Source organism: Hyperolius riggenbachi, chromosome 2, assembly GCF_040937935.1.
Source record: "Hyperolius riggenbachi isolate aHypRig1 chromosome 2, aHypRig1.pri, whole genome shotgun sequence".
NCBI classification, from domain to species: Eukaryota; Metazoa; Chordata; class Amphibia; order Anura; family Hyperoliidae; genus Hyperolius; species Hyperolius riggenbachi.
Window position 1 is genome coordinate 364,276,035 of NC_090647.1, and position 22,305 is coordinate 364,298,339.

The 22,305-nt window shown below is 44.1% G+C and overlaps 1 protein-coding gene across 3 annotated transcripts in view; it reads left to right on the forward strand.

The window, feature by feature from the left end:
• Nucleotides 1-22,305, forward strand: part of PHTF1 (putative homeodomain transcription factor 1) — a 302,980-nt gene that overhangs the window by 143,140 nt on the left and 137,535 nt on the right. For all 3 annotated transcript variants that reach the window (XM_068269713.1, XM_068269715.1, XM_068269714.1), the window contains exon 7: nt 14,054-14,204. In XM_068269713.1, coding sequence (XP_068125814.1) covers nt 14,054-14,204 — 151 coding nt within the window. The remainder of the gene's footprint in view (nt 1-14,053; nt 14,205-22,305) is intronic.

Below are 22,305 nucleotides of genomic sequence, written 5' to 3' on the forward strand. Positions count from 1 at the left end.
TGAACGGGATTTCCTGCAGGGCTTCCCCCGTCGCCTTGGCGACGAACGAAATGACGTCATCGACGTTGTGAGGTCATAGGGATTCCCGATCCACCCCTCAGCGCTGCCTGGCACTGATTGGCCAGGCTGCGCATGGGGTCTCGGGGGGAGGGGCCTACTACGCGACGGGTAGCAGCGCATCGGCGGCGGCGATTGGAGCAAACACGCAGCTAGCAAAGTGCTAGCTGCGTGTTTGAAAAAAAAAATATCAAAATCGGCCCAGCAAGGTGCCCTCTAGCATCTCTGGACGAGCTCAGCTCGTCCAGAACGCTAGGAAGGTTAAATTATTCCATTGTTGCCCTGGCTTTATGTTTAGGGTCGTTGTCCTGCTGGAAGGTGAACCTCTGCCCCAGTCTCAAGTCTTTTGCAGACTCCAAGAGGTTTTCTTCCAAGATTGCCCTGTATTTGGCTCCATCCATCTTCCCATCAAATCTTCTCAAAAATTAGCATATTGTGATAAAGTTCATTATTTTCTGTAATGTACTGATAAACATTAGACTTTCATATATTTTAATTCATTACATACAACTGAAGTACTTCAAGCCTTTTATTGTTTTTCTTATTGATGATTTTGGCATACAGCTCATGAAAACCCAAATTTCCTATCTCAAAAAATTAGCATATTTCATCCGATCAATTAAAGAAAAGTGTTTTTAAAACAAAAAAAGTCAACCTTCAAATAATTATGTTCAGTTATGCACTCAATATTTGGTTGGGAATCCTTTTGCAGAAATGACTGCTTCAATGTGGCGTGGCATGGAGGCAATCAGCCTGTGGCACTGCTCAGGTGTTATGGAGGCCCAGGATGCTTCGATAGCGGCCTTAAGCTCATCCAGAGTGTTGGGTCTTGCGTCTCTCAACTTTCTCTTCACAATATCCCACAGATTCTCTATGGGGTTCAGGTCAGGAGAGTTGGCAGGCCAATTGAGCACAGTAATACCATGGTCAGTAAACCATTTAGATTTTCACCGTGATGTTGCGCTCAGTCCTCACTTTCTTGTTTGGGCTGCTGACTATACACAGAGACAAGTCCCAGTCACGTATATAATGCACACAAATGGCCGCGCCAGAAATCCGTAACAGCTCTTGTAATCCGAGATCGTTAAAAATATGAACACAACAAACCAGAGCGTCTCATAGTGAGTATTGCCTCATCAGTGACACCCTTGTGCATAAACACACACTGCGTGAGGGAAATAGGTAGCTGTCACTAAGAGACGCTCTGGTTTGTTGTGTTCATATTTTTAAGGATCTCGGATTACAAGAGCTGTTACGGATTTCTGGTGCGGCCATTTGTGTGCATAGTAAACCATTTACCAGTGGTTTTGGCACTGTGAGCAGGTGCCAGGTCGTGCTGAAAAATGAAATCTTCATCTCCATAAAGCTTTTCAGCAGATGAAAGCATGAAGTGCTCCAAAATCTCCTGATAGCTAGCTGCATTGACCCTGCCCTTGATAAAACACAGTGGACCAACACCAGCAGCTGACATGGCACCCCAGACCATCACTGACTGTGGGTACTTGACACTGGACTTCAGGCATTTTGGCATTTCCCTCTCCCCAGTCTTCCTCCAGACTTTGGCACCTTGATTTCCGAATGACATGTAAAAGTTGCTTTCATCCGAAAAAAGTACTTTGGACCACTGAGCAACAGTCCAGTGCTGCTTCTCTGTAGCCCAGGTCAGGCGCTTCTGCCGCTGTAAAATGTAAACAGGTAGATTTGCGCCCACTCAATATAAAATGAATTCAATTGGCTGCAGTCAGTGATAAATGGGGTTACTCACACGCATCACAGCATGTGAACAGTATTAAAAAAAGAAATAAAAAATTGCCACTAAGCAAACATTTCTGGGAATGTCATGGGGGAAGCCTGCAGACTTTTAGATTCTATGCAATTCAAACTGTCGAGAAAGATTGGAGGGGAGGAGACTTTATTCAAAACATGTCAAGAAAAGAAACCAATTGGATTTATATATTGAACAGTTTGGCTCCGCTGGGATTGAATTTAGATGTGGAACTGTTCGCTTTTACATAAGGAATGTTCTTATATGTTTTCATGCAGATCTATGGAGAAAAACACACTGCAGGCATTTGTAGCAAATAGCATAGAGACAGGGGTGGAGCTATGACATAAAAAGAGCTGAGAAGCAAACGAGAACACGCCCTGAGGAAGGTAGGCGTATCCTACCGAAACTAGTCGGCATTGGGTTGTCGGAGTGGTGACGTTACCTCTACAGTTCCAGATTGAATCTGAGGAACGATTTTTCAGCAAAGTGCTTAACATCCGCGGCAGACGTCAGGTTAACATGGGAGCCACCGGCCGGGGCTCATGCTGCCAGAAGACATAGCGGAACCGTAAGCATAAAGGAATCAGTTATCTACCCCTTAAAGAAAAAATTTTAAGGCACAAATTAGAAAAGCAGCCAGTCCAGACTGTGACCGTGAAATGTTTAAAATTCTGTGCTGACCAGCCAGCCTTTGTGTTCAGACATTTTCAATCCATCTCTGTAACTCTGGTCTCTGTTTGTTTTAAATGCTCAACCATTGTCCCAGTTCAGAAAAAAACTAAACTTGCATGCCTAAATGACTATAGGTCAGTTGATCTCACATCATTGGTCATGAAAGCATTTGAAAAACTGATAATGGCCTATCTGAATTCCATCACAGACCCCCTGCTGGAATTTCTGCAATTTGCCAATAGGTCTGCAGGGAATGCTGTAAACGTGTCTACATTATTTACTAGAGCATCTGGACTCCCCAGGAACCTATGCCAGGATTTTATTTGGATTTTATCTCTACATTTAATACCATTGCTGTTACACAGCAAGCTCTCCCACCTAAGCATACCTAATCCCATCTGCAAATGGGTAATGAACTTCTTGACCGACAGGAGACAGCATTTTAAGCAGGGGTGCCTCTAGCCATTTTGTCACTCCAGGCAAGAAAACCTGTGGCCCCCCTCCCCCTAAAATTAATCGTAATGCAGCAGCGTTTTACTAGATAACTAATAACTAATAGTCTCCAGTGCAGGGCTCCGGACGCCATTTTCCCGTAGCACTATTCTGTCTCCCGGAAGCCACAGATCCCCCCCCACACAGCACTCATGACCGCCTGGTGGACCAAGAGGGTCAGAAGGAGGCACAAAGGGGGGCGCAAGGAGTCAAAAAGGAGGACAGGAGTCATGGGGGACTAAAGAAGGCACACAGGGACAGAAGGAGGCATGGTGGGGGCACTGGGGGACAGAATGAGGCATGGGAGGACAGATGGAGGTACACAGAGTGGCAGAAGGAGGCACAAAATGGGGCAGGAGGTGGCACAATGGGGACAGATTGAGGCACAAAGGGGGACAAAAGGAGGCACAGGAGGAAAGGAGACACGGGGCAGAAAGAGGCAGAGAGGGGGACAGAAAAAAGCACAAAGGGGGCAGAAGGAAGCACAGGGAGACAGTAGGAGGCACAAAGGGGGACATAAGTATGCACAAAGGAGGACAAAAGGGACAGAAAATGGTAGACAGGGATGTAAGGAAGCACAGGGAGACCGAAGGAGGCAGAGGGGGACATAGCCACAGAGATACAGAAGGCGGCACAAAGGGGTGCAGATGGACAAACAGGGAGTCAGACATGGCACAAGGGACAGAAGGAGGCACAAAGGGGGAAAGAATGATGCACAAGGCACAGAGGTGGCAGCTGCCTGCAACTTACGCTAAGTAGATGCAGCAGAAGTAAGTAATAGAACACCCATGGGGTGGGGCTTAGTCCAGGGGTGGGGCTTAATTTTGGGACGGGGCTTAATCCAGCAACATGGTGCCCCCCAGGACCAATGGCACTCCAGGCAATGGCCTGTACTGCCTATGCCTAGAGGCGCCCCTGATTTTAAGGCTCATACACGCACTCAACAAAAGTCTTTTAAATGCACGTCAAGTAAAAGACGTACAAACGACAAGGCGTTATCACTTATAAGAGGCGGCCGAAGACTGATAAGACGCAGCTCAAGTCAATCCAAGAGTTGGATTGACTTGAGCTGCATCTTATCAGTCGTTGGTCGTCTTGTCGTTTGCACGTCTTTTACTTGCCAAAACTTGTCCAACTTTTGTTGGGCGTGTGTATGAGCCTTAAAGGGATACTGTAGGGGGGTCGGGGGAAAATGAGCTGAACTTACCCGGGGCTTCTAATGGTCCCCCGCAGACATCCTGTGTTGGCGCAGCCACTCACTGATGCTCCGGCCCCGCCTCCAGCTCACTTCTGGAATTTCTGACTTTAAAGTCAGAAAACCACTGCGCCTGCACGCCCGTGTCCTCGCTCCCGCTGATGTCACCAGGAGTGTACTGCGCAGACACAGACCATACTGGGCCTGCGCTGTGCGCTCTTGATGACATCAGTGGGATCGAGGACACGGCAACGCAGGCGCAGTGGTTTTCTGACTTTAAAGTCTGAAATTCCAGAAGTGAACCGGAGGCGGGGCCGGAGCATTGGGGAGTGGCTGCACGGGCACAGGATTTCTGCAGGGGACCATTAGAAGCCCCGGGTAAGTTCAGCTCATTTTCTCCCGACCCGCTACAGTATCCCTTTAAGGCTGTGGAAACAGATCTAAAGCTCTGTAGCAGTCAACATTGGAGCACCTCAGGGCCGTGTATCTGAAGTTTACAGATGACTTAGTAGTTGGCCTCATACAGAATGGGGATGAGTGTGCGTACAGGCATGCAGCGGGACAACTTTCTTCCTGGTGCATAAATAAATCATAATGAACCTATAGTGACCCGGGCAGAGTCATTCAAATTTCTGGGGTCTACAATCTCCAGCAACATAAAATGGGATAACAATACTGTTACGATCATCAGCAAAGCACAACAGAGGATGCACCACCTACAACAGCTGAAAAAGTTTGGCCTACCACAAAAACGAATGGTGTAGTACTTTACTGCACTCATCAAATACATCATGACATCAACTATAACTGTCTGAATTGGCTTGTACTACGTACAAGAAAAGGTGAGACTGCAGCGCATCACCTGATCATCAGAAAGTGTAATTGGCTCTAGCTTAATCCCCTTGCAGGATCTTTAGGCTAGCAGGTGCAGATGCAGCTTGCCTCTGACCCCTCTAACCCTGCTCATTCCATCTTTTAAGTTCTGTCTTCAGGATACCATGTAGTACAAAAACTTTCAGGCACAGGAATAGCTTCTCCCCTCAGGCGGTAGCCATGCTTAATGCGGATCCACGCTAAGGGCTCAAACCCACTAGCAGCAATGCTATGGGGGATTTTTATAAAATCACATCGCTCAAGTGGGATCACCCCCATAGCATTACATTAGCAAGACCTTTTCAAATCACAAAGCGCTCAGAAAAGCGCTCCTAGTGGGTTTCAGGCCTAAAACTGCTAGGACTGGAAAGCATTACAGCAGCGAACTGAAAATGAACACCCTGTTTACTACCACTTTAACCATTTGCGGACCGACGCAGTTGAAATTTACATCCTGCATGTGGCAGTGCAGATCTGACAGGATGTACAATTCAATCATCCTGCCGTGCAGTCATTCCGCTCCTGCCAATCGTGCCATTTTTGTCCCCGCTGCAATACACTCGCCCTGCCTTCTCTATGACAGCACAGCTCTGTGTGCCGGTCAGGAGCCGTTTTCATTGGTTCCTGGCCCTGTTATCATTGTAAGCCAATCCCATTGGCTAACATTGATTGACAGGGTCAGGAGCTAATGAAAGCGACTCCTGACCGGCGCACAGCGCTCTGCTGTCATAGGGACGGCAGAGAGAGGGACCTGCTGCAGGGACAGAACTGCGTGACTGGCGGGAGCGGCGGATTATTGCAGCGATTTTAGTACAAGGACTAAAATCCATAGAGTCCAGCCTGGTCTAATGCAATAATGCAGTATGTACTGCAATAATCAAATAAGCTATGAGGAAAATGAAAGGGTTTTTTTTTTTTTTTTTGCACTGAAGCATACAGACATAAGGATTCCGGTCATGCCATATGCTTCGAGAAAATTCTGAAAGGACTACTACCGCAAAAAATTATAACACTTAAAATACAGTATGATCTTGTTATAATAAACTCGGGTATAGTAAACATTCAGGTAAAGTAAACTATCTCTCCAAGGACCCAGGCCAATCTCCATTATTAGTCTATGGGAGCAACACATGGCAGAATAAAACCCGATAACAAAACTCCTGTTTATAGTAAACATGTTTTTGGGCCCCTATGTGACACTAACTCTAGATAAAATAAAAATTGGGTGGAGCATGCGTCATGTCAGTGTGAAACCCATGGTGTGCTGCTCTCTTCAGGCTGGTGCTGCAAGGCACTTACTGCAAGTCCCGCCTGCGGAGGTATCGGAGCCACTCACAGGAAGCAAGTGGCTGCCTCTATTCAGTCACTACTGCAATTTGTAAGGAGCTCTGGAAAATCTACCAGCAATTGTAGTCCATCAAAGGTGCAAGTTTGTGCTTGTACTGTACCTCCAATGCGAGGACAGAGTTGCTCCTTTGCAACAGAGATTATACCAAGGCATGCTGGGCCATTTCTAGGACAATTTATGATATAATAAAACCACTTTTCCCTTTCCCTTGGAGATTGCTATAAAGATATTATACTGTACACATTTATAAGAAAGTACCGTACATTTCTCCAAGAGTAAAATGCAACCTAAAAAAAAAATTACTTTTCTCCTATGTCGGCGTCAGTAAGTAGTAAAAATCTGACAGGTTTTGGACTGGTCCATCACCTCATAGGGAATTCTCAGCATTTCTTTCCTCCTTTAGAAAAGCACTCTATGTAAAGGTTCTCAAAGGATGTTGGCCACCCTTCCTACTACCTTGCAAGCTATTTTAGCAGTTGGATGGAGCAATGGTAATTCAGTTACCAACCTTACTACTTACCTAGAGGTTTTTCTACTCATATGGGATCAGCCATGTTCTTCAGAGAGACCGCAGATGCTGAATTTTCACTGCATGCCAGGAGATGCAATCTGTGGATGCAAGAACATCACTGTACTAGCATCCACCAAGCAGAGAGCAGAGTAGGTGTTTTCTCTAATGTTCCCACTGATATATATGGTAAAATACATGAGGGTGCTTCGTCTCTGGTTCACTTTAACTAATATACTGTCCTTGACAATATTTACACTGTGTGTTACACTGCTGAACTTTGCGCTCAGTGAGCAGTTGTGAGAGTTCAACAGTCTTTTCTATGCTTATGAACTGCTCATGGAAAAGGGCTCTCAGGCCTGCAACTCACTAGGGTTGCTTTTCTGAGCGCTTTGTGATTTGAAAAGCTCTTGCTAATATAATACTATGGGTGTGATCCCACTGGAGGGATGTGATTTTATAAAAATCCCCCATAGCACTGCATTAGCAAGTTTTTTCAAATCGCTAGCGCTTAGAAAAGGCTTCTAGTGGGTTTGAGCCATTACAGTTGTATAATGCACATGTTCTAATAAGTGTGAACTGCAATGGAAACTGGACATAGACCTTAATACAAAGCTTGCATGCAGACAGAATAACATGATCCATTACAACGCAGTACTGTGAACAGGCCCATAGTATTGTATGGGCAGTGAGTTGACATGCAAAATTATTTTGCAATGCAGTGGAGCACTGTGAACTAGCCCACAATGTTTTTTTGTGACTGTATTCATGTGTTATGAAGGCTAATTTGTATTATTATTTCTAAAGCACAAACCTGTTTTGTGGTGCCCCTCAATAAATATTCAGCGGCCTGTCCCTGAATGGTCAGCTGTATTCTGATATACTGTAATTATTTTGTAGTAAAAAAGGGCAATACTGATATAATGCAGCCTAGTTTTTGTACTAATCCTCTTTAATACTTCCAGAGAGAACCGTCATCATTCACCTGAGACAGTGAAAACTTTAAAGAGAACCCGAGGTGGGTTTGAAGATTATTATCTGCATTCACAGGCTGGATCTGCCTATACAGCCCAGCCTCTGTTGCTATCCCAAACCCCCCTAAGGTCCCCCTGCACTCTGCAATCCCTCATAAATCACAGCCACGCTGCTGACAAACAGCTTGTCAGAGCTGGCTGTGTTTATCTCTATAGTGTCAGTCTGCTGCTCTCCCCGCCTCCTGCAGAACTCAAGTCCCCGCCTGCATCCCTTCCCTCCCTGCTGATTGGAGGGAAGGGATGGGGGCAGGGACCGGAGCTATGCAGGAGGTGGGGGAGCAGCTGAGACTGACACTACAGATGTAAACACAGCCTCACAGCACGGCTGTGATTTATGAGGGATTGCAGAGTGCAGGGGGACCTTAGTGGGGTTTGGGATAGCAACAGAGGCTGGGCTGTATAGGCAGATCCAGCCTCTGTATGCAGATAACATTCTTTAAACACACCTCGGGTTCTCTTTAAACCTATGGTTTAACCACTTTAGGATCCTTGGTACGCATATCCACGCCCCTTTAAACTTCACGTGCGGATCAGGGGGGTAGATATGCGTACTGCTGCCTTACCGTCGCGTTCACGATCCCCACGCAGTTTTCCGCCGATCTACCGTCGCAGCCCCCTCCATCTGTGATCAGGATGTGAGAATCTTTTGATTCTCAATCCCGATCACCGTTCGCGTGTCTTCGGAGAGCTTGTTAACGTCGCATAAGCTCTCAGACCCAACACTTCCGTGTTCGGCAGTGTTATATTAATAGAAACACGGCCAAAAAGTAAAATACACCTATTTATGCCACTATACTGTTTTCCATAGCAAGTTTATTATTATTTTTTTTTATTTTATTACTTTTAACCCCTTCCTTCCCTGCCCCACAGTTACAGAAATAAAACACTTGTTAAAAAAAAAAAAAAAAATTACATTTAATTTTTTTTTTACATGAATAGTTACCTTAGGGACTTTTGTAATACGGATGTCATGAGTATATTTTTTCAAAAAAAGTTCTTGTAAAGTGAAAAAGTATTAAAAATCCCTAAATGGAAAAATGCTCCTTCATTTCCGGTTAAAATATTATCACCATACATTGTACTAGGGACACAATTTAAACGTTGTAATAAACCAGGCAAATGGGCAAATAAGATGTGTGGGTTTTATGTACCAAAGCACATTTTATTTTAAAACTATAATGGCTGAAAACTGAGAAATAATCATTTTTTTCTTTTTTTCCTTATTATTCCCTTTACAATGCATATAAAATAAAATAATTCAGAGCAAAAACTACCACCCAAAGAAAGCATCATTTGTGGCGAAAAAAACAATATATAGATCATTTCAGTGTGATAAGTAACAATAAAGTTATCGCTGAATGAATGGGAGGAGCGCTGAAATGTGAAAGTTGTTTTGGTTTTTAAGGGGAAAAACCTGTGATCCTGAAGTGGTTAATAGAATAGTTTTAGATAAAAAATAAGACTATAAGATTTCAAGAAAGTCCTAATTAGGATTAGGACTATATGGATTCTATTACTTATCAGCGTACTTTTACTTCAGGTTTGGTTTAAGCTATGGCCATGGAAAAGAACACAGCGACCTGGGTTTAACCATATTAGGGGATAATCCCTTGTATTGCAAACTAGCAGCAGAGTATACAGACGTGACTGGGACAATGTTTTTAGGCTCCTGCACTTCATCAAGTGCTCACTTCATAAAGGACAGGGGCCTGAAGCATCTTGCAAGTCACTTCTGTATAATTTGCTGCAAATTTGCAATAAGCGGGGGTTGTGTGGTTTCCCTATGGAGCTTTGGGGTTTGGCAGATATACCTATTTTACCTGGAGGCTCCCCTTAGAAGAATATAATATTGCAATGCCTGCAGACTTCCTGATTATTTGGTGAGTTAATCCTCTATACAAGTTTAATGTCATCTCTGTGACAGTTTTTGGCGACCATTAAAAAACTATTTCTGTAGAGCTACAATATTTGACTATTTGCTGTGCATCCTGATTGTTTCTATAAAGAGGTAAGTTAGGAAGCTAAAGGAAAGACATCATTTTGTTGCAGGGACCACAATGCAATAACAATCATGGTAGAACACTAACAGCATTGTCATCTGTATTGTGGGACAACTGTACTGATACTCTATTTTCATGAGTCTATCACAATTTCTTTTGGTATATAAAACTTTCCAAGCACTTCACAATTTAAGAGGTTACATTTTAAAACGAGACACAGAATATTTTTATCGCCCCTTTCTCCTGGCAGACTCAAAGCACCAGAGCTGCAGCCACTAGGGTGCGCTCTATAGGCAGTAGCAGTGTTAAGGAGTCTTGCCCAAGGTCTCCTCATTGACTAGGTGTTGGCTTACTGAACAGGAAGAGTCGAGATTTGAACCCTAGTCTCCCGTGTCACGTTTAATTAATGCATTGCAATGGGATTTTATATGATCAGAAACATCATACAAGTTACATTTCTCTGCATTTTGTGCAGCGCAAACAAAATTGCAAAGCACAATCATGGAAAACTTGCTTTGTGTTTTGCAGTGTTAAAGAGCCCTAAGGCACTAATTTACTAAGGATGGAGAGCCGAAAGTTACATACAAGCCTTGGCCTGCTGCACACATCTACTGGCTAATTTCACCACTTCCATGTAGTATGAGGGCCAAATGATTTTGAATACTATGATCAGACTGTGTAGGTAAGCTCTCATAAATACATGGAAGTGGTAACATCGGCCAATCATTGGCAAAGCAAAATTGCGAGTACCATGCTTTACATTTTGTCGCCTTAAAATATACATCCGAGGACCTTAAAAATAAAAAAAAAATCAACTTACCTCGGGCTTCCTCCAACCCCTGCCAGCGGTCCTGTGCCCACGCCGCAGTTCTGCTCGACGCTGGTGGTCCGGGGTCCCCTCTGGCGAAAAATGCCAACTACGGATGCGCAAGCGTCTCTAAGAGTCGCACTGACGTCATCCGGACTGTACTGCGCAAATGCCTCAATGACGTCAGTGCGACTCAATGAGCCGCACAGTGAAATGCAAGAAGATGGAGGAAGATGCCGACCTGGCGAGGTCGGAGGGGACCGGGAGCCAACGGAGCTGCGGTGGGGGTGCAGGTTGGTTGCCAGGGGCTGGAGGACGCCCGAGGTAAGTGGATTTTTTTTTTCCAGTGTTTCTCAAACCTGTCCTTTTGACTACCCAACGTTGAATGTTTTGCAGGCAACCTCACCTATGCACAGGTGTGGTAATTAGTGTCTCAGCTAGGTGGATTCCTTATTGCTGAGATACTAATTAACCCACCTGTGCATAGGTGAGGATAAAGGGGAAAGAGGCACCCAGAGAAGATAAAATGCGTTAAAAGCAAATAAAATGAAAAAAAAGGTGAGATGGCTTACCACAATGAAGACAAATTCACGTATTTATTCATGTATATGTCTTCATTAAAGTAAGCCACCTCACTTTTTTTCATTTTATTTAACGCATTTTATCTTCTCTGGGCCCCTCTTTCCCCTTTATCCTGTGCCTTCACCCACTCTCCTCTTGGAGGGGAATCATCCCTCTTTGAGCAGTTTTGGTCATTTGAGGTTTGCTTTATATCAATAGTGCGACCATTTCCTGCTCCGTCTGGTCACCCGAGTGGAGTTGGGGTTATACATCTCCACCTGCTTCTAGTGATCGGTTGCCCTTCTGCAACCCACCTTTGTGAGTATAATCCACCCGCATATTCTATATACTTCTGGTACTGTGACATACTGCACCATTTGGGCTCCTGTTGTCTCTGTGTTTTCTTTTTGCAGGGAGCAATTTTTATTATCTCTACTTTTTTGTCTGTGCATAGGTGAGGTTGCCTGCAAAACATGCACTGTTGTGGAGTCACGAGGACATGTTTAAGAAACACTTCCTTAAACAATCATCTGTGATTGTCAGACATAAATCTAGAGTATGTACAAGTGTCTCCTGATGTCAGAGGTCTCATCTTCAGAAATGGGCCAAGGCTGAAAATCCTTGGCTGACACTGTTGTTACCACAGTGGGATGCATCACATTTGTCCTTTTTCTTGTCCATTCAATGGAGCAGAATATGATAGCTAAGGTAACCTGCGTGAACAGGTTTACAGTCAAATACAATTTGTCCTGATTACAAAAAAGATTTATTACAAATAAAATTCTCTCTGTGGTCTAATATTAAGGTGAAACTTAACAGTATCACTTAGACGGCTTTCCAGTATACTTTTCCCATAAGAGACATCTCTAAAACAGGTTTTTTGTTGTTGTTGTTTTTTTTTTTAAAGGAAAAATTTTGTTTATGTACAGAGTCATCAGACCTAAATAATATACCACTAGAAGCTTACCTGAATAGGATTATTGAGAATGTTTGGCATCCCCTGGCAACTTCTTGGAATATGCATAGCAATTACAAAACATAGCAAAGTGCACATTACATAATAAATCTCAATAAGGCTATCAAAAGAAAAACTGCAGAATACACCCTTGTGTCAAATCATCTAGAATTAGATGAGTGTGGCCTCTTGAGGTTCAAGTCTTCTCTCTTGTCCCTCTATTGAAAATATTGTAAGCTTGACACCTCCAAAGTTTGGGTAGTGATCTTATAAATCAATTAAAAATTCCACTGCAGATTAATGTTAGTATTCATCCTACCCTCTTCACCCTACCGCATCTAACCCTCCTTGCCCTCCCTCTCCCACCACTCTCCCCTGCCTTTCCCATCAGTAGATGAGGTTGCTCCTCTTCTTATGCTTTTTCTCCTCTTCCCTGGTCCCAGTACTAACCACTCTGTTCAACCTCTCCACTGGAATTTTCCCTTCATCCTTCACACAGGCCATAGTCCACCCATTACTGAAGAAACCGTCACTCGATCCGCCTCTGCCTTCCAGCTATCGCCCCATTTCTCTTCTCCCCTTCACCTCTAAAATTCTTTTAGCACCTGGACTACAAATTAATGTCCCATTTTTTTTGTCTCCAGCTTCTGGATTCAGTTCTGCCCACTCCACAGAGACAGAATTCACTAAAATCAATTACCTCATCATAGCCAAATCAGTCAACCACTATTCCATCGTTCTCCTCCTTTACCTCTCCTCTGCTCTTGACACAGTCGACTATCCCCTCCTACTCAAAACTCTACACTGTATCTGTATCTCAACTCTAACCTGGTTCTATTCTTACTTCTCTGATCACTCTCTCCAGACCTCCTTTAATGAATCCTCCTCCCTTTCCACCCTCCTCTCTATTGGAGTCTCACAGGGCTCTCTCCTTGGCCCCCTACTCTTCTCCATCTACACCTCCTCTCTTGGCAAACTCATCTCCTCACTGGGCCTCAACTACCACCTCTATGCTAAAAAAACCCAAATCTACCTTTAAACCCTTCAACTCCCACCCTGCACTTTGGATACAATCTCCACTTGCTTGTCCATTATCTCCCCTGACACCTCAATTACTATCAATACCACATCCACCCATCTTGTTCCTCAAACTTGCTCCCTGAGTGTCACCCTTGATTCAGGATTCTTTTTCACACTCTTCCCCCGTCCCCCCCCGTCCCCATCCAAAAAATCTCTAACGTTTTGCCAGTTCCTTCCCTGCAACATCACCAAAATGTGATCCTACTTAACCAGACTCCAACCTCCTCTTTGTACATCTCCGATCTGGTCCAGAGATACTGTCCAACATGCTCCACTCCTGCAACACTCTATGGATACCTCCTCCCCCTCTCGCCTCACTTACTCACTTACAAAGTTCCAGGTCTTCTCCAGAGAAGCCCCTACTTCATGGAACTCCCTCACTCAGGCTCGCTCTCACCTTAAACTCATTCAAGCAGGCCTTAAAGACCCATCTTTCCCCATTCCTTCTAATTAGACTCCCCCCCCCCCCACTGTGTCCCTCTCCCCCAACACTTAGACCCTTGCAATTTGCGTACAATTGTTAATTGTTGTATCACTATTTTGTGTACCATTGTTTAATGCTGCAATGTCGCTGTGTAGCATTGCTTAACACTGTAATGTCTCCCCTATTATACAGCGCTGTGTAATATGGCAGTGTTTTATTAATAAAGTTTAATAATAATTATTAATATGCCCCCTGAATGCGTTTTACTTTTCATTTAGGGTTAACAGAAAAAATCTACAAAAGAAATCCTGCCCTGTAGACAATAATTTACAGAATGAAAGTGCTGGAAGAAGGAGAGGCAATTCCTCTATGTCTGAATCTCATTGCCCATTGTGCAAGCCCAACATAACAGCTGGAGAAAAGATTCCCGTAAGTTTACTCAACTTTATTTCCTTACATACAGCAGAGAAAAGCTTGGCATGAACAGTGCAGTCTACATGTTGTTTCTTGCTTGTTATTTGTGTTGCCTTTTACAAGCACAAAATGTATTCTTCAGGGCCGGATTTACATCTCAGGAGCCTGTAGGCACAGGCATTCTGGCGCCCCTAACTCCGCCCCTTAACACAGGCCACACCCCCAAGTAAAAATGCTCTAAACTCTATCCCCTGCCTCATGTCACTATCTGTCCTTAGAATCCTATACTCTAATCACTGCCCAGTCATCCTTAAGGTCCATACACACGCCGGACTGGAGGCAACAACGGGTCCGTCGTTACCTCTCGCTGGGTGGGCGTTCCAGCGATAGTCCGGCGTGTGTACAGTCTGTCGGCGGACTGATACGGCTGTTTCTTAGCGATCCGCCGGGCGAAACAGCTGTATGAGTCTTCAGACAGACAGACTGTACACACGCCGGACTGTGGCTGGAACGCCCACCCAGCGGGAGGCAACGACGGACCCGTCGTTGCCTCCAGTCCGGCGTGTGTACGGACCTTTAGTGACATGAGACAAGGATTGGGGTGTAAGCTCTTGAGGGCAGTGATTGGAGACAGGGATTAGACTATAAACATCTGAGGGAAGCTAGCAACATCAGGCAGGGAGCCCCCAATAACCTGGACAGTGTAGTGAACCCTGGGTGCCCTCCCTTCACCATTAAAAAGTTGTGTCCCCATGCTGCGCTCCCATCCCTGCTTACACAGTGTTTCTCCACATGGGAGCTGGATAGGGAAACGCTGCCTATTCAGACAGTAGCTTACCATACAAATCGCATTACAGTGTGATTCTGGACAGTATGCAATACAATACAATACAATAACATTTCTATAGCGCTTTTCTCCCATAGGACTCAAAGCGCTTAGGCTCTCTCAGATTCAGTAATTAGTAGGATGAAGTATTCACACAACAAAAGTTATATTTCTGCAAATGCCAGACTGAACAGGTGGGTTTTCAGTCTGGATTTAAACACGTCCAGGGATGGGGCTGTCCTGATCTGTTGAGGTAAGGAGTTCCAAAACGTAGGGGCAGCATGACAGAAGGCTCTGGGACCAAAAGTTTCTAAGTGGACTCTGGGTATGACTAGATTATTAGAACCTGTGGATCTGAGAATGCGGGGATTGCTTCGCAGCTGTAACATATCTTTCATGTATCCAGGGCCTAGATTATTCAGGGATTTAAATGTCAGTAGGCCGATCTTGAATAGGACCCTCCATTCTATAGGTAGCCAGTGAAGGGAATGCAGGACTGGCGTTATGTGGCAGTGACGGGGTTGGTTGGTTAGCAGTCTGGCAGCAGTATTCTGTATCAGCTGTAGGCGGTACAAGGCCTTTTTTGGAAGGCCAGTGTAGAGAGCATTGCAGTAGTCCAGTCGGGATGTGATGAAGGCGTGGACTAAGGTTGGCAGATCTTCTGGGGGTATGAGGTGCTTGATTTTTGCAATGTTCTTCAGGTGAAAATAGGATGATTTCACCACAGCAGAGATTTGAGTTCTGAAGTTTAAATCCCCATCAATTAGAACTCCCAGGCTACGCACATGATCAGAGCTGCGTAGATCCGTGCCTCCTATTCCCAGTGGTGAAGACTGCAAGTCAAGTTGTTTTGTTATCATGCTCTGCCCTCCAATCAGAAGGACTTCAGTTTTGTCTGCATTTAGTTTCAGCCAGCTGTCATTCATCCATTGCTGTAGTTCACGTAAGCAGGCGTTTATAGTTAGAGTTGGGTCTGTCACACCAGGCTTGAAGGAAAGATATAGTTGGGTGTCGTCTGCATAGCAGTGGTATGTCAGGCCATGTTTTTGGATTAGTTTTCCCAACGGTAGCATGTAAATCGTGAAAAGCAGGGGAGAGAGGATTGAGCCCTGGGGCACCCCATACTTAAGTGTTACAGGGGTGGACAGGAAGGGCCCCATAGACACTTTGTGGGTTCTGCCACTCAAGAAAGATTGGAACCACTGAAGTACTATGCCATCAATGCCGCAGTATTCCTGTAGCCTGTTTATCAAGATGTCATGGTCAACTGTGTCAAAGGCTGCAGAAAGGTCTAGCAGTATGAGGATCGAGCACTCTCCTCTGTCTCTTGCCATGAGCAGGTGGTTGCATATTTGGATGAGGGCAGTTTCAGTGCTGTGGTGTTTCCTGAAGCCAGACTGGAATGGGTCATAACTGTTATTTTGTAGGATTCTGGCTTCTAGCTGGAGGTATACAGCTTTTTCAATTAGCTTTCCCAGAAAGGGGAGGTTAGAGACAGGTCTGTAGCTGGTCATTGCATCTGGGTCCAGGGAGGGGTTTTTGAGGAGAGGCCTGATGATTGCTTCCTTCAGTAAAGCAGGAAATATCCCTGATTGTAAGGAACAGTTAACAATTTTGAGGAATACCGGTACGAACAGGTCGGGGCAGTTCAACATGAACTGTGTTGGGCCAGGATCCAGGTCACAGGTAGTTAGGCGGACGTGAAGGAGGATGCTTGATGTGACTTCTTCATCAATTTCTTTGAAGTTTGACCAAGGTGTTACGTTGTCTCTGCTAATGGTCTTCGGCGCTATATTAGGCTCAGATGCTGTAAGTTGGATGGCGGACCTTATAGCGGAGACTTTGTCTGTGAAGAAATGGGCAAATTGGTCACAGAGGTCCTTTGAAGACTCGATATTAAGTTTTTGACATGCTGGGTTGCAGAGTTTTTCCACTGTGCGGAACAGTTGGGCTGGTTTGTTAACTGCATTTGCAATCTCTTGTGATAGAAAGGATGATTTTTTTCCCGTGATTACCTTTTGGTAGCTCTTCAAGTGGAAGATTAAGGCATGTTTGTCTTCTGGGGACTGAGATTTGCGCCACAGCCTCTCAAGTTTTCGGCCTTGTCTTTTCAGCTCTTTTATAGCGTTATCAAACCACTGTGCATGATGGTGTGGAGTAAGATATTTGGTGCGCAGAGGAGCAATGGTCTCAAAGGTGGAGGACACACATTTGTTGTATTTAAACACCAGAGTATCAGGGTCCAAGCTGGAGTCAGTCAATTCATCAAAGCTAAGGTTATCTCGGATATGTTGAGGTGTTAGCCCTTTTAAGCGGCGATATTTTGATTCTTGACCTGGTGTTTGACGGCTGGTATTGAGAGGGAGAAGTGGATAGTGTGATGGTCTGACCAGGCAACAGGATTAATTTCCACATTGGCTATTGACAGCCCAGTATGGAATATAAGGTCCAGAGTGTGACCTTTCCTGTGAGTAGCAGAGCTGATTGATTGGAGGAAGCCCAGTTCATGTAAGGCACGAGGTAGCTCTTTTCCAAATTGTGAGGAGGAGTCGTCCACCCATGTATTGAAATCTCCAAGAACAATCCATCTGGGGTGTTCCAGTGTTAGGTTGCATAGGAGGTCTACAAGTTCCTCAAGGAAGTCTGAGTATTTTTCTGGTGGGCGGTAGATCAGCAATATGTTAATGTTTTCCTCAGCTGAAAGTTGCACCCCCAAGCATTCAAACGAGTTGGTAGGACCTACAGTAAGTAGTCTGATTTTCAGAGCTGATCTAAAGCAAAGTGCAACCCCTCCTCCCCTGCGTTCTTTCCTGTTGCAGTATATCACGGAATAGTTTGTTGGCACAGCTGCCTCCAGGGTGGGGCCAACAGGTTCAGAAAGCCAGGTTTCAGTCAGGCAGGCCAGATCAGAAGACTCTATTAGATCATGTATGATTGCTGTTTTGTTGTTTATTGATCTGACGTTGCAGAGGACAGCCTTGATGGGGCTACCCTGGGAGCTGAGGTCTGAGATTGAGGACTCCAGAAGGGAACAGTCTCCAGCTGTGTGGCTGTCATCTCTGCTGGATTGTGCTGGAGCTATTAGGGTTGTTGGCTGGGTGTACTCTGTAGATTTTGTCACAAAGTTATTTTGGTTCTGCAGTGAATAACGTCTTTTCCCACGTCCCCTGGATCCTCTCTTTGTCTTTCTGTAGATTCCAACAGACTTAAGTAGAATTATTGTTGATTTGTCAATTGGATATATATTTCTTGGTTGGTATACAGCTAGAAGTGTCTGTGCTGAATATTGATGTTTACACATTAGGATGGACAAGAGACAGCTCAGGGCTCCTGCTAAGAAAGGCCCTATTTTAAAGTCAAGGTGTGAACTTTCACGGCTGTGGCTGGTATCCTGCAGAGATCAAAGGGCCTGTATAGACTGAATTGTCCTTACACAGAGATGTATGGATGGACAGCATGGATTTAAAAACACAGTCCTTTGTTTAGGAGTTTGAAGATATAATATATAATATATGTAGAAAAATATAGTCTATTGAGCATAGATGCTGAAGATAATCGATGAAAGTTACTCACAGGATGGGAGACGGCGGGCACAAAGAGGCAGAAAGTCTTTAAGGTCTCAGGTCAATTCCAAGGAAGGTGTGCAGTGTCCAGCAGTGTGTGATACCAAGGAAGATCCAATCCAGCTTAAATCTTTGCCATCCCAAGTAATCCAGTTTTACATAGCATGCACCTGAATCCCTATAACCATGCATGGCATGGCTATAACGATTCGGCTGTGGCTTCACCAATAGCCTGAGTGCCGCGTCCAATTCAGAAACAGACGCAGTACCAGTGCAAATAGGGCCTTAGAATACTGACAAAGCTACACATCTTTGAAGCCCACTTCAAAATCTTTGAACACAGTCACACTTCAACACAGTCACACACACACACTTCAACACAGTCACACACACACACTTCAACACAGTCACACTTCAGCACAGACACACACACACACACACACACACACACACACACACACACACACACAGTCACACACTACAACACAGTCACACACACACACTTCAACACCGTCACACACACACACACACACACACACACTTCAACACAGTCACACACACACACACACACACCTAAACAAACACACTTGAACAGGGGCAGACACACATGATCACAATTTTAAGACAATCACCTCTTCTCCGATATTTCCTCTGACAGGATTCTCGCTTCAAAGGATGGCCTTATCTAGTGCTCTCCATTATCTGAGCTATGTGTTCTGTTCCTCCCTCTAATGCAAATATCCCCCTTGCTGTGCTCTGCACAATAAACTTTACAAGCACTTGCTATTGGAGCAAACTATAGGGAGACTCAGAATGTACCTCAAAGCTTCTGCATTCTCCCTTCACGGCAGTTTTAAAACGGATCACCAGCCAGGAGTGTGAAGGTCTGAATGGAAACTCTGCAGGGTGTGAGACAGTACAAGCGATCCCCTCTGCCTCAGACACAGGTGTCCCATGCTGTGCTCCATTCTCCATCTGATGTAGGAAGGGGCACTCACCCTCTGTCCTGCTGGCACGGCTTTGCATTCACTGGCGGCGACCTTTTGTAGGGTCCTGACTTGATGACCTCATCAAGCAAGGGCCCTTAAAGAAACACTACACAGGATTGCCATCACCGTAATGCAGAGCCACCGGAGGGACAGAGCGCTGCTGCCTGCTTCCTGCATCAGAGAGACACAGGAGAAAGGCGCACAGCTTGGAGACACCTGCGTCTGAGGTGGAGAGAAGCGCGGTAGGGGGAAATCTTTATTGGTAGGAAAGGAGCACAGCAGCTGCACCTCTTATTTCGCCAGAAGGGCATTCTGGGACTAGCCCCTTCCACTTAAAGGCGCCTGTAGGCACGTGCCTACAGTGCCTTATGGTAAATCCGGCCCTGGTATTCTTATAACACCAAGACCCCTTCTGCCTTTAATAAAGCAGATAAAATGCTTCTAGTTTACACTCTTGCAGTAATACAATAATGCAGCAAGTTTCAAGTCTTGTAATACATCAGCGACAATATATTGAAAGTGAAATAAATTACTTAATGCAAAGAGTAATAACAGCCTCAGTATGTTAAGTAGATTACGTGAGGTGAGCTAATGTGAGAAAATAAGCCAAAGCATTGTTTCAAGGTTTTTCATATGGTGTATTGTATATTTACCAGTTATCATGAAATCAGTAGCAGTTATTCCTTCTAATTAGATGGTTTATTTTAAAAATGTTTCTTTGGAAATATATACATTTATTATTTCAACTTTGGGTGTCAAGAAAACTTTGAACCCTAAGTGTAATGGCTATTGTTAGTAAAATGTTCTAGTTTCCAAGAGAGAGTTACCAACTTCCATACCTACCATAACATCAAGAGTTGTGAACAGAAATTGGGTTTGGTGTCTCTCTGTCCTCGCGTGTTTTAAGGTGTGCATTAAGGGTACAATTTTTAGTGAACAATGGCATTTTCTATGAGATAATTCAGACAGTATTGCATGAAAACAGAAAAGCTGATGGGCCCAATCGATCCTGAATGATCACATTATCGATTGGTACCTTAACCACTTAACGCCATGCATTCAAGAGTTAAAATGGCACACGCACCCAGTGCACATATGCACACTTTCCGACGGTGTGCATGTAGGTGTATTTAGGCAGAATAGATGTTTCTTAAACATCCTATTTGAACAAATTAGTGAACAAATAGTTTGTTTATATGTCCATTTTGCATGGTTAAAGAAATGATCGTTCCACTTGACAGATTTTTCATACATATGATCGGAACTGCTGGAGATATAATTATAAGTTTGATTCGTTAATTGTGTGGATAGATTAGTGGCGCAGTGGTGCGCTCTCTCGCTTTGCAGCGCTGGGTCCCCGGTTCGAATCCCAGCCAGGGCACTATCTGCATGCTCTCCCCGTTTCTGTGTGGGTTTCCTCCGGTCACTCTGGTTTCCTCCCTCATCCCAAAATACTTACAGATAAGTTAATTGGCTTCCCCCTAAATTAGCCCTAGACTACGATATATACACTACACGATACATACTGTACGTAGACATATGACTATTTTAGGGATTAGATTGTGAGACCCTCTGAGGGACAGTTAAGTGACAAGACAATATACTCTGTACAGTGCTGTGGAAGATGTCTGCGCTATATAAATACTAAATAAAAAACTCTGAATGATGTTATAGAAAATACGATTATTCGCTAAAAATTGTACCGTTCATGGGCACCTTTAGAGGGCATCCAATGTATACATAGAATATCCTCGGAGGTTTTTATAGATTGATCTAATAATGGTGCTCTATAACCTATGTACACACGCTAGATTAAAATCCATCAGGACCATCTCGGGTGATAATCTGGCATGTGAGTGGGAGCCCCCTAACCTCGCCTAAGAACCAGCATGCCCGACCGACCACTGAATGCATTGTTCTTCTCACCCTGCTCATGCAAGGCCACTCTGACATGCATGCATGCCGTTCCCTCCTCCATGCTCTGTAGTAACAGACGTGTTGCTAGTCTGTAGGCTAGTGTTGTTACTATACAGAGTCTATCACCCAAGGGATTAAGTCCTGATCCGTGCGTGTAATATTCCTTTTATGTCTTTACGAGGCTGTAAATTTGGGTTTCCATTAATGCTATTTTTTTTTTTGCATTTTTCCATATAAATGGAAACTCAGCCTTAAAATTCACATTAGAGTGCATGCTAATGATAGTCAATAGGCTAGTTTACATGGAATGTGAATTTGTATTAATGCATGTGCGTGTGAAATTTTTTTTTCAGCATTACATGTCCAAATCGTGCATGTGTGATAAAAAATCTGCATATGTTTTACATACATTTTACATTTAAATGCAAATGTTCACATGCAAAACACAATTGTGTAGTAGAAACATAACTTAACTTTACAAATGTCTGCAGACAATGGCAAAAATAAGGTATAGTACTATACTCAGGAAAGTAAAGCTACAGTGGTTTAATTTGCCTCATGTTAAGGTAGGTTTTAGAAATCTGATAGATGTTACAGGTTATGGACTAGTCCATGTCATTAGATGAACAAGGACACAACACTTGAAAATGACAACTCTTCACAAAAGAGCTTGTAGTCTATCCCTACCCATCATTAACAATCTGTTACAGTTGGTAGAAATTAATTATATTTTATGTTAAATTTTATGTTGAATTTTATTATTATGTGTCTTGCATTATGAACTTTCATAGTATAAATATGTGATATTGATTTTCTTTCTT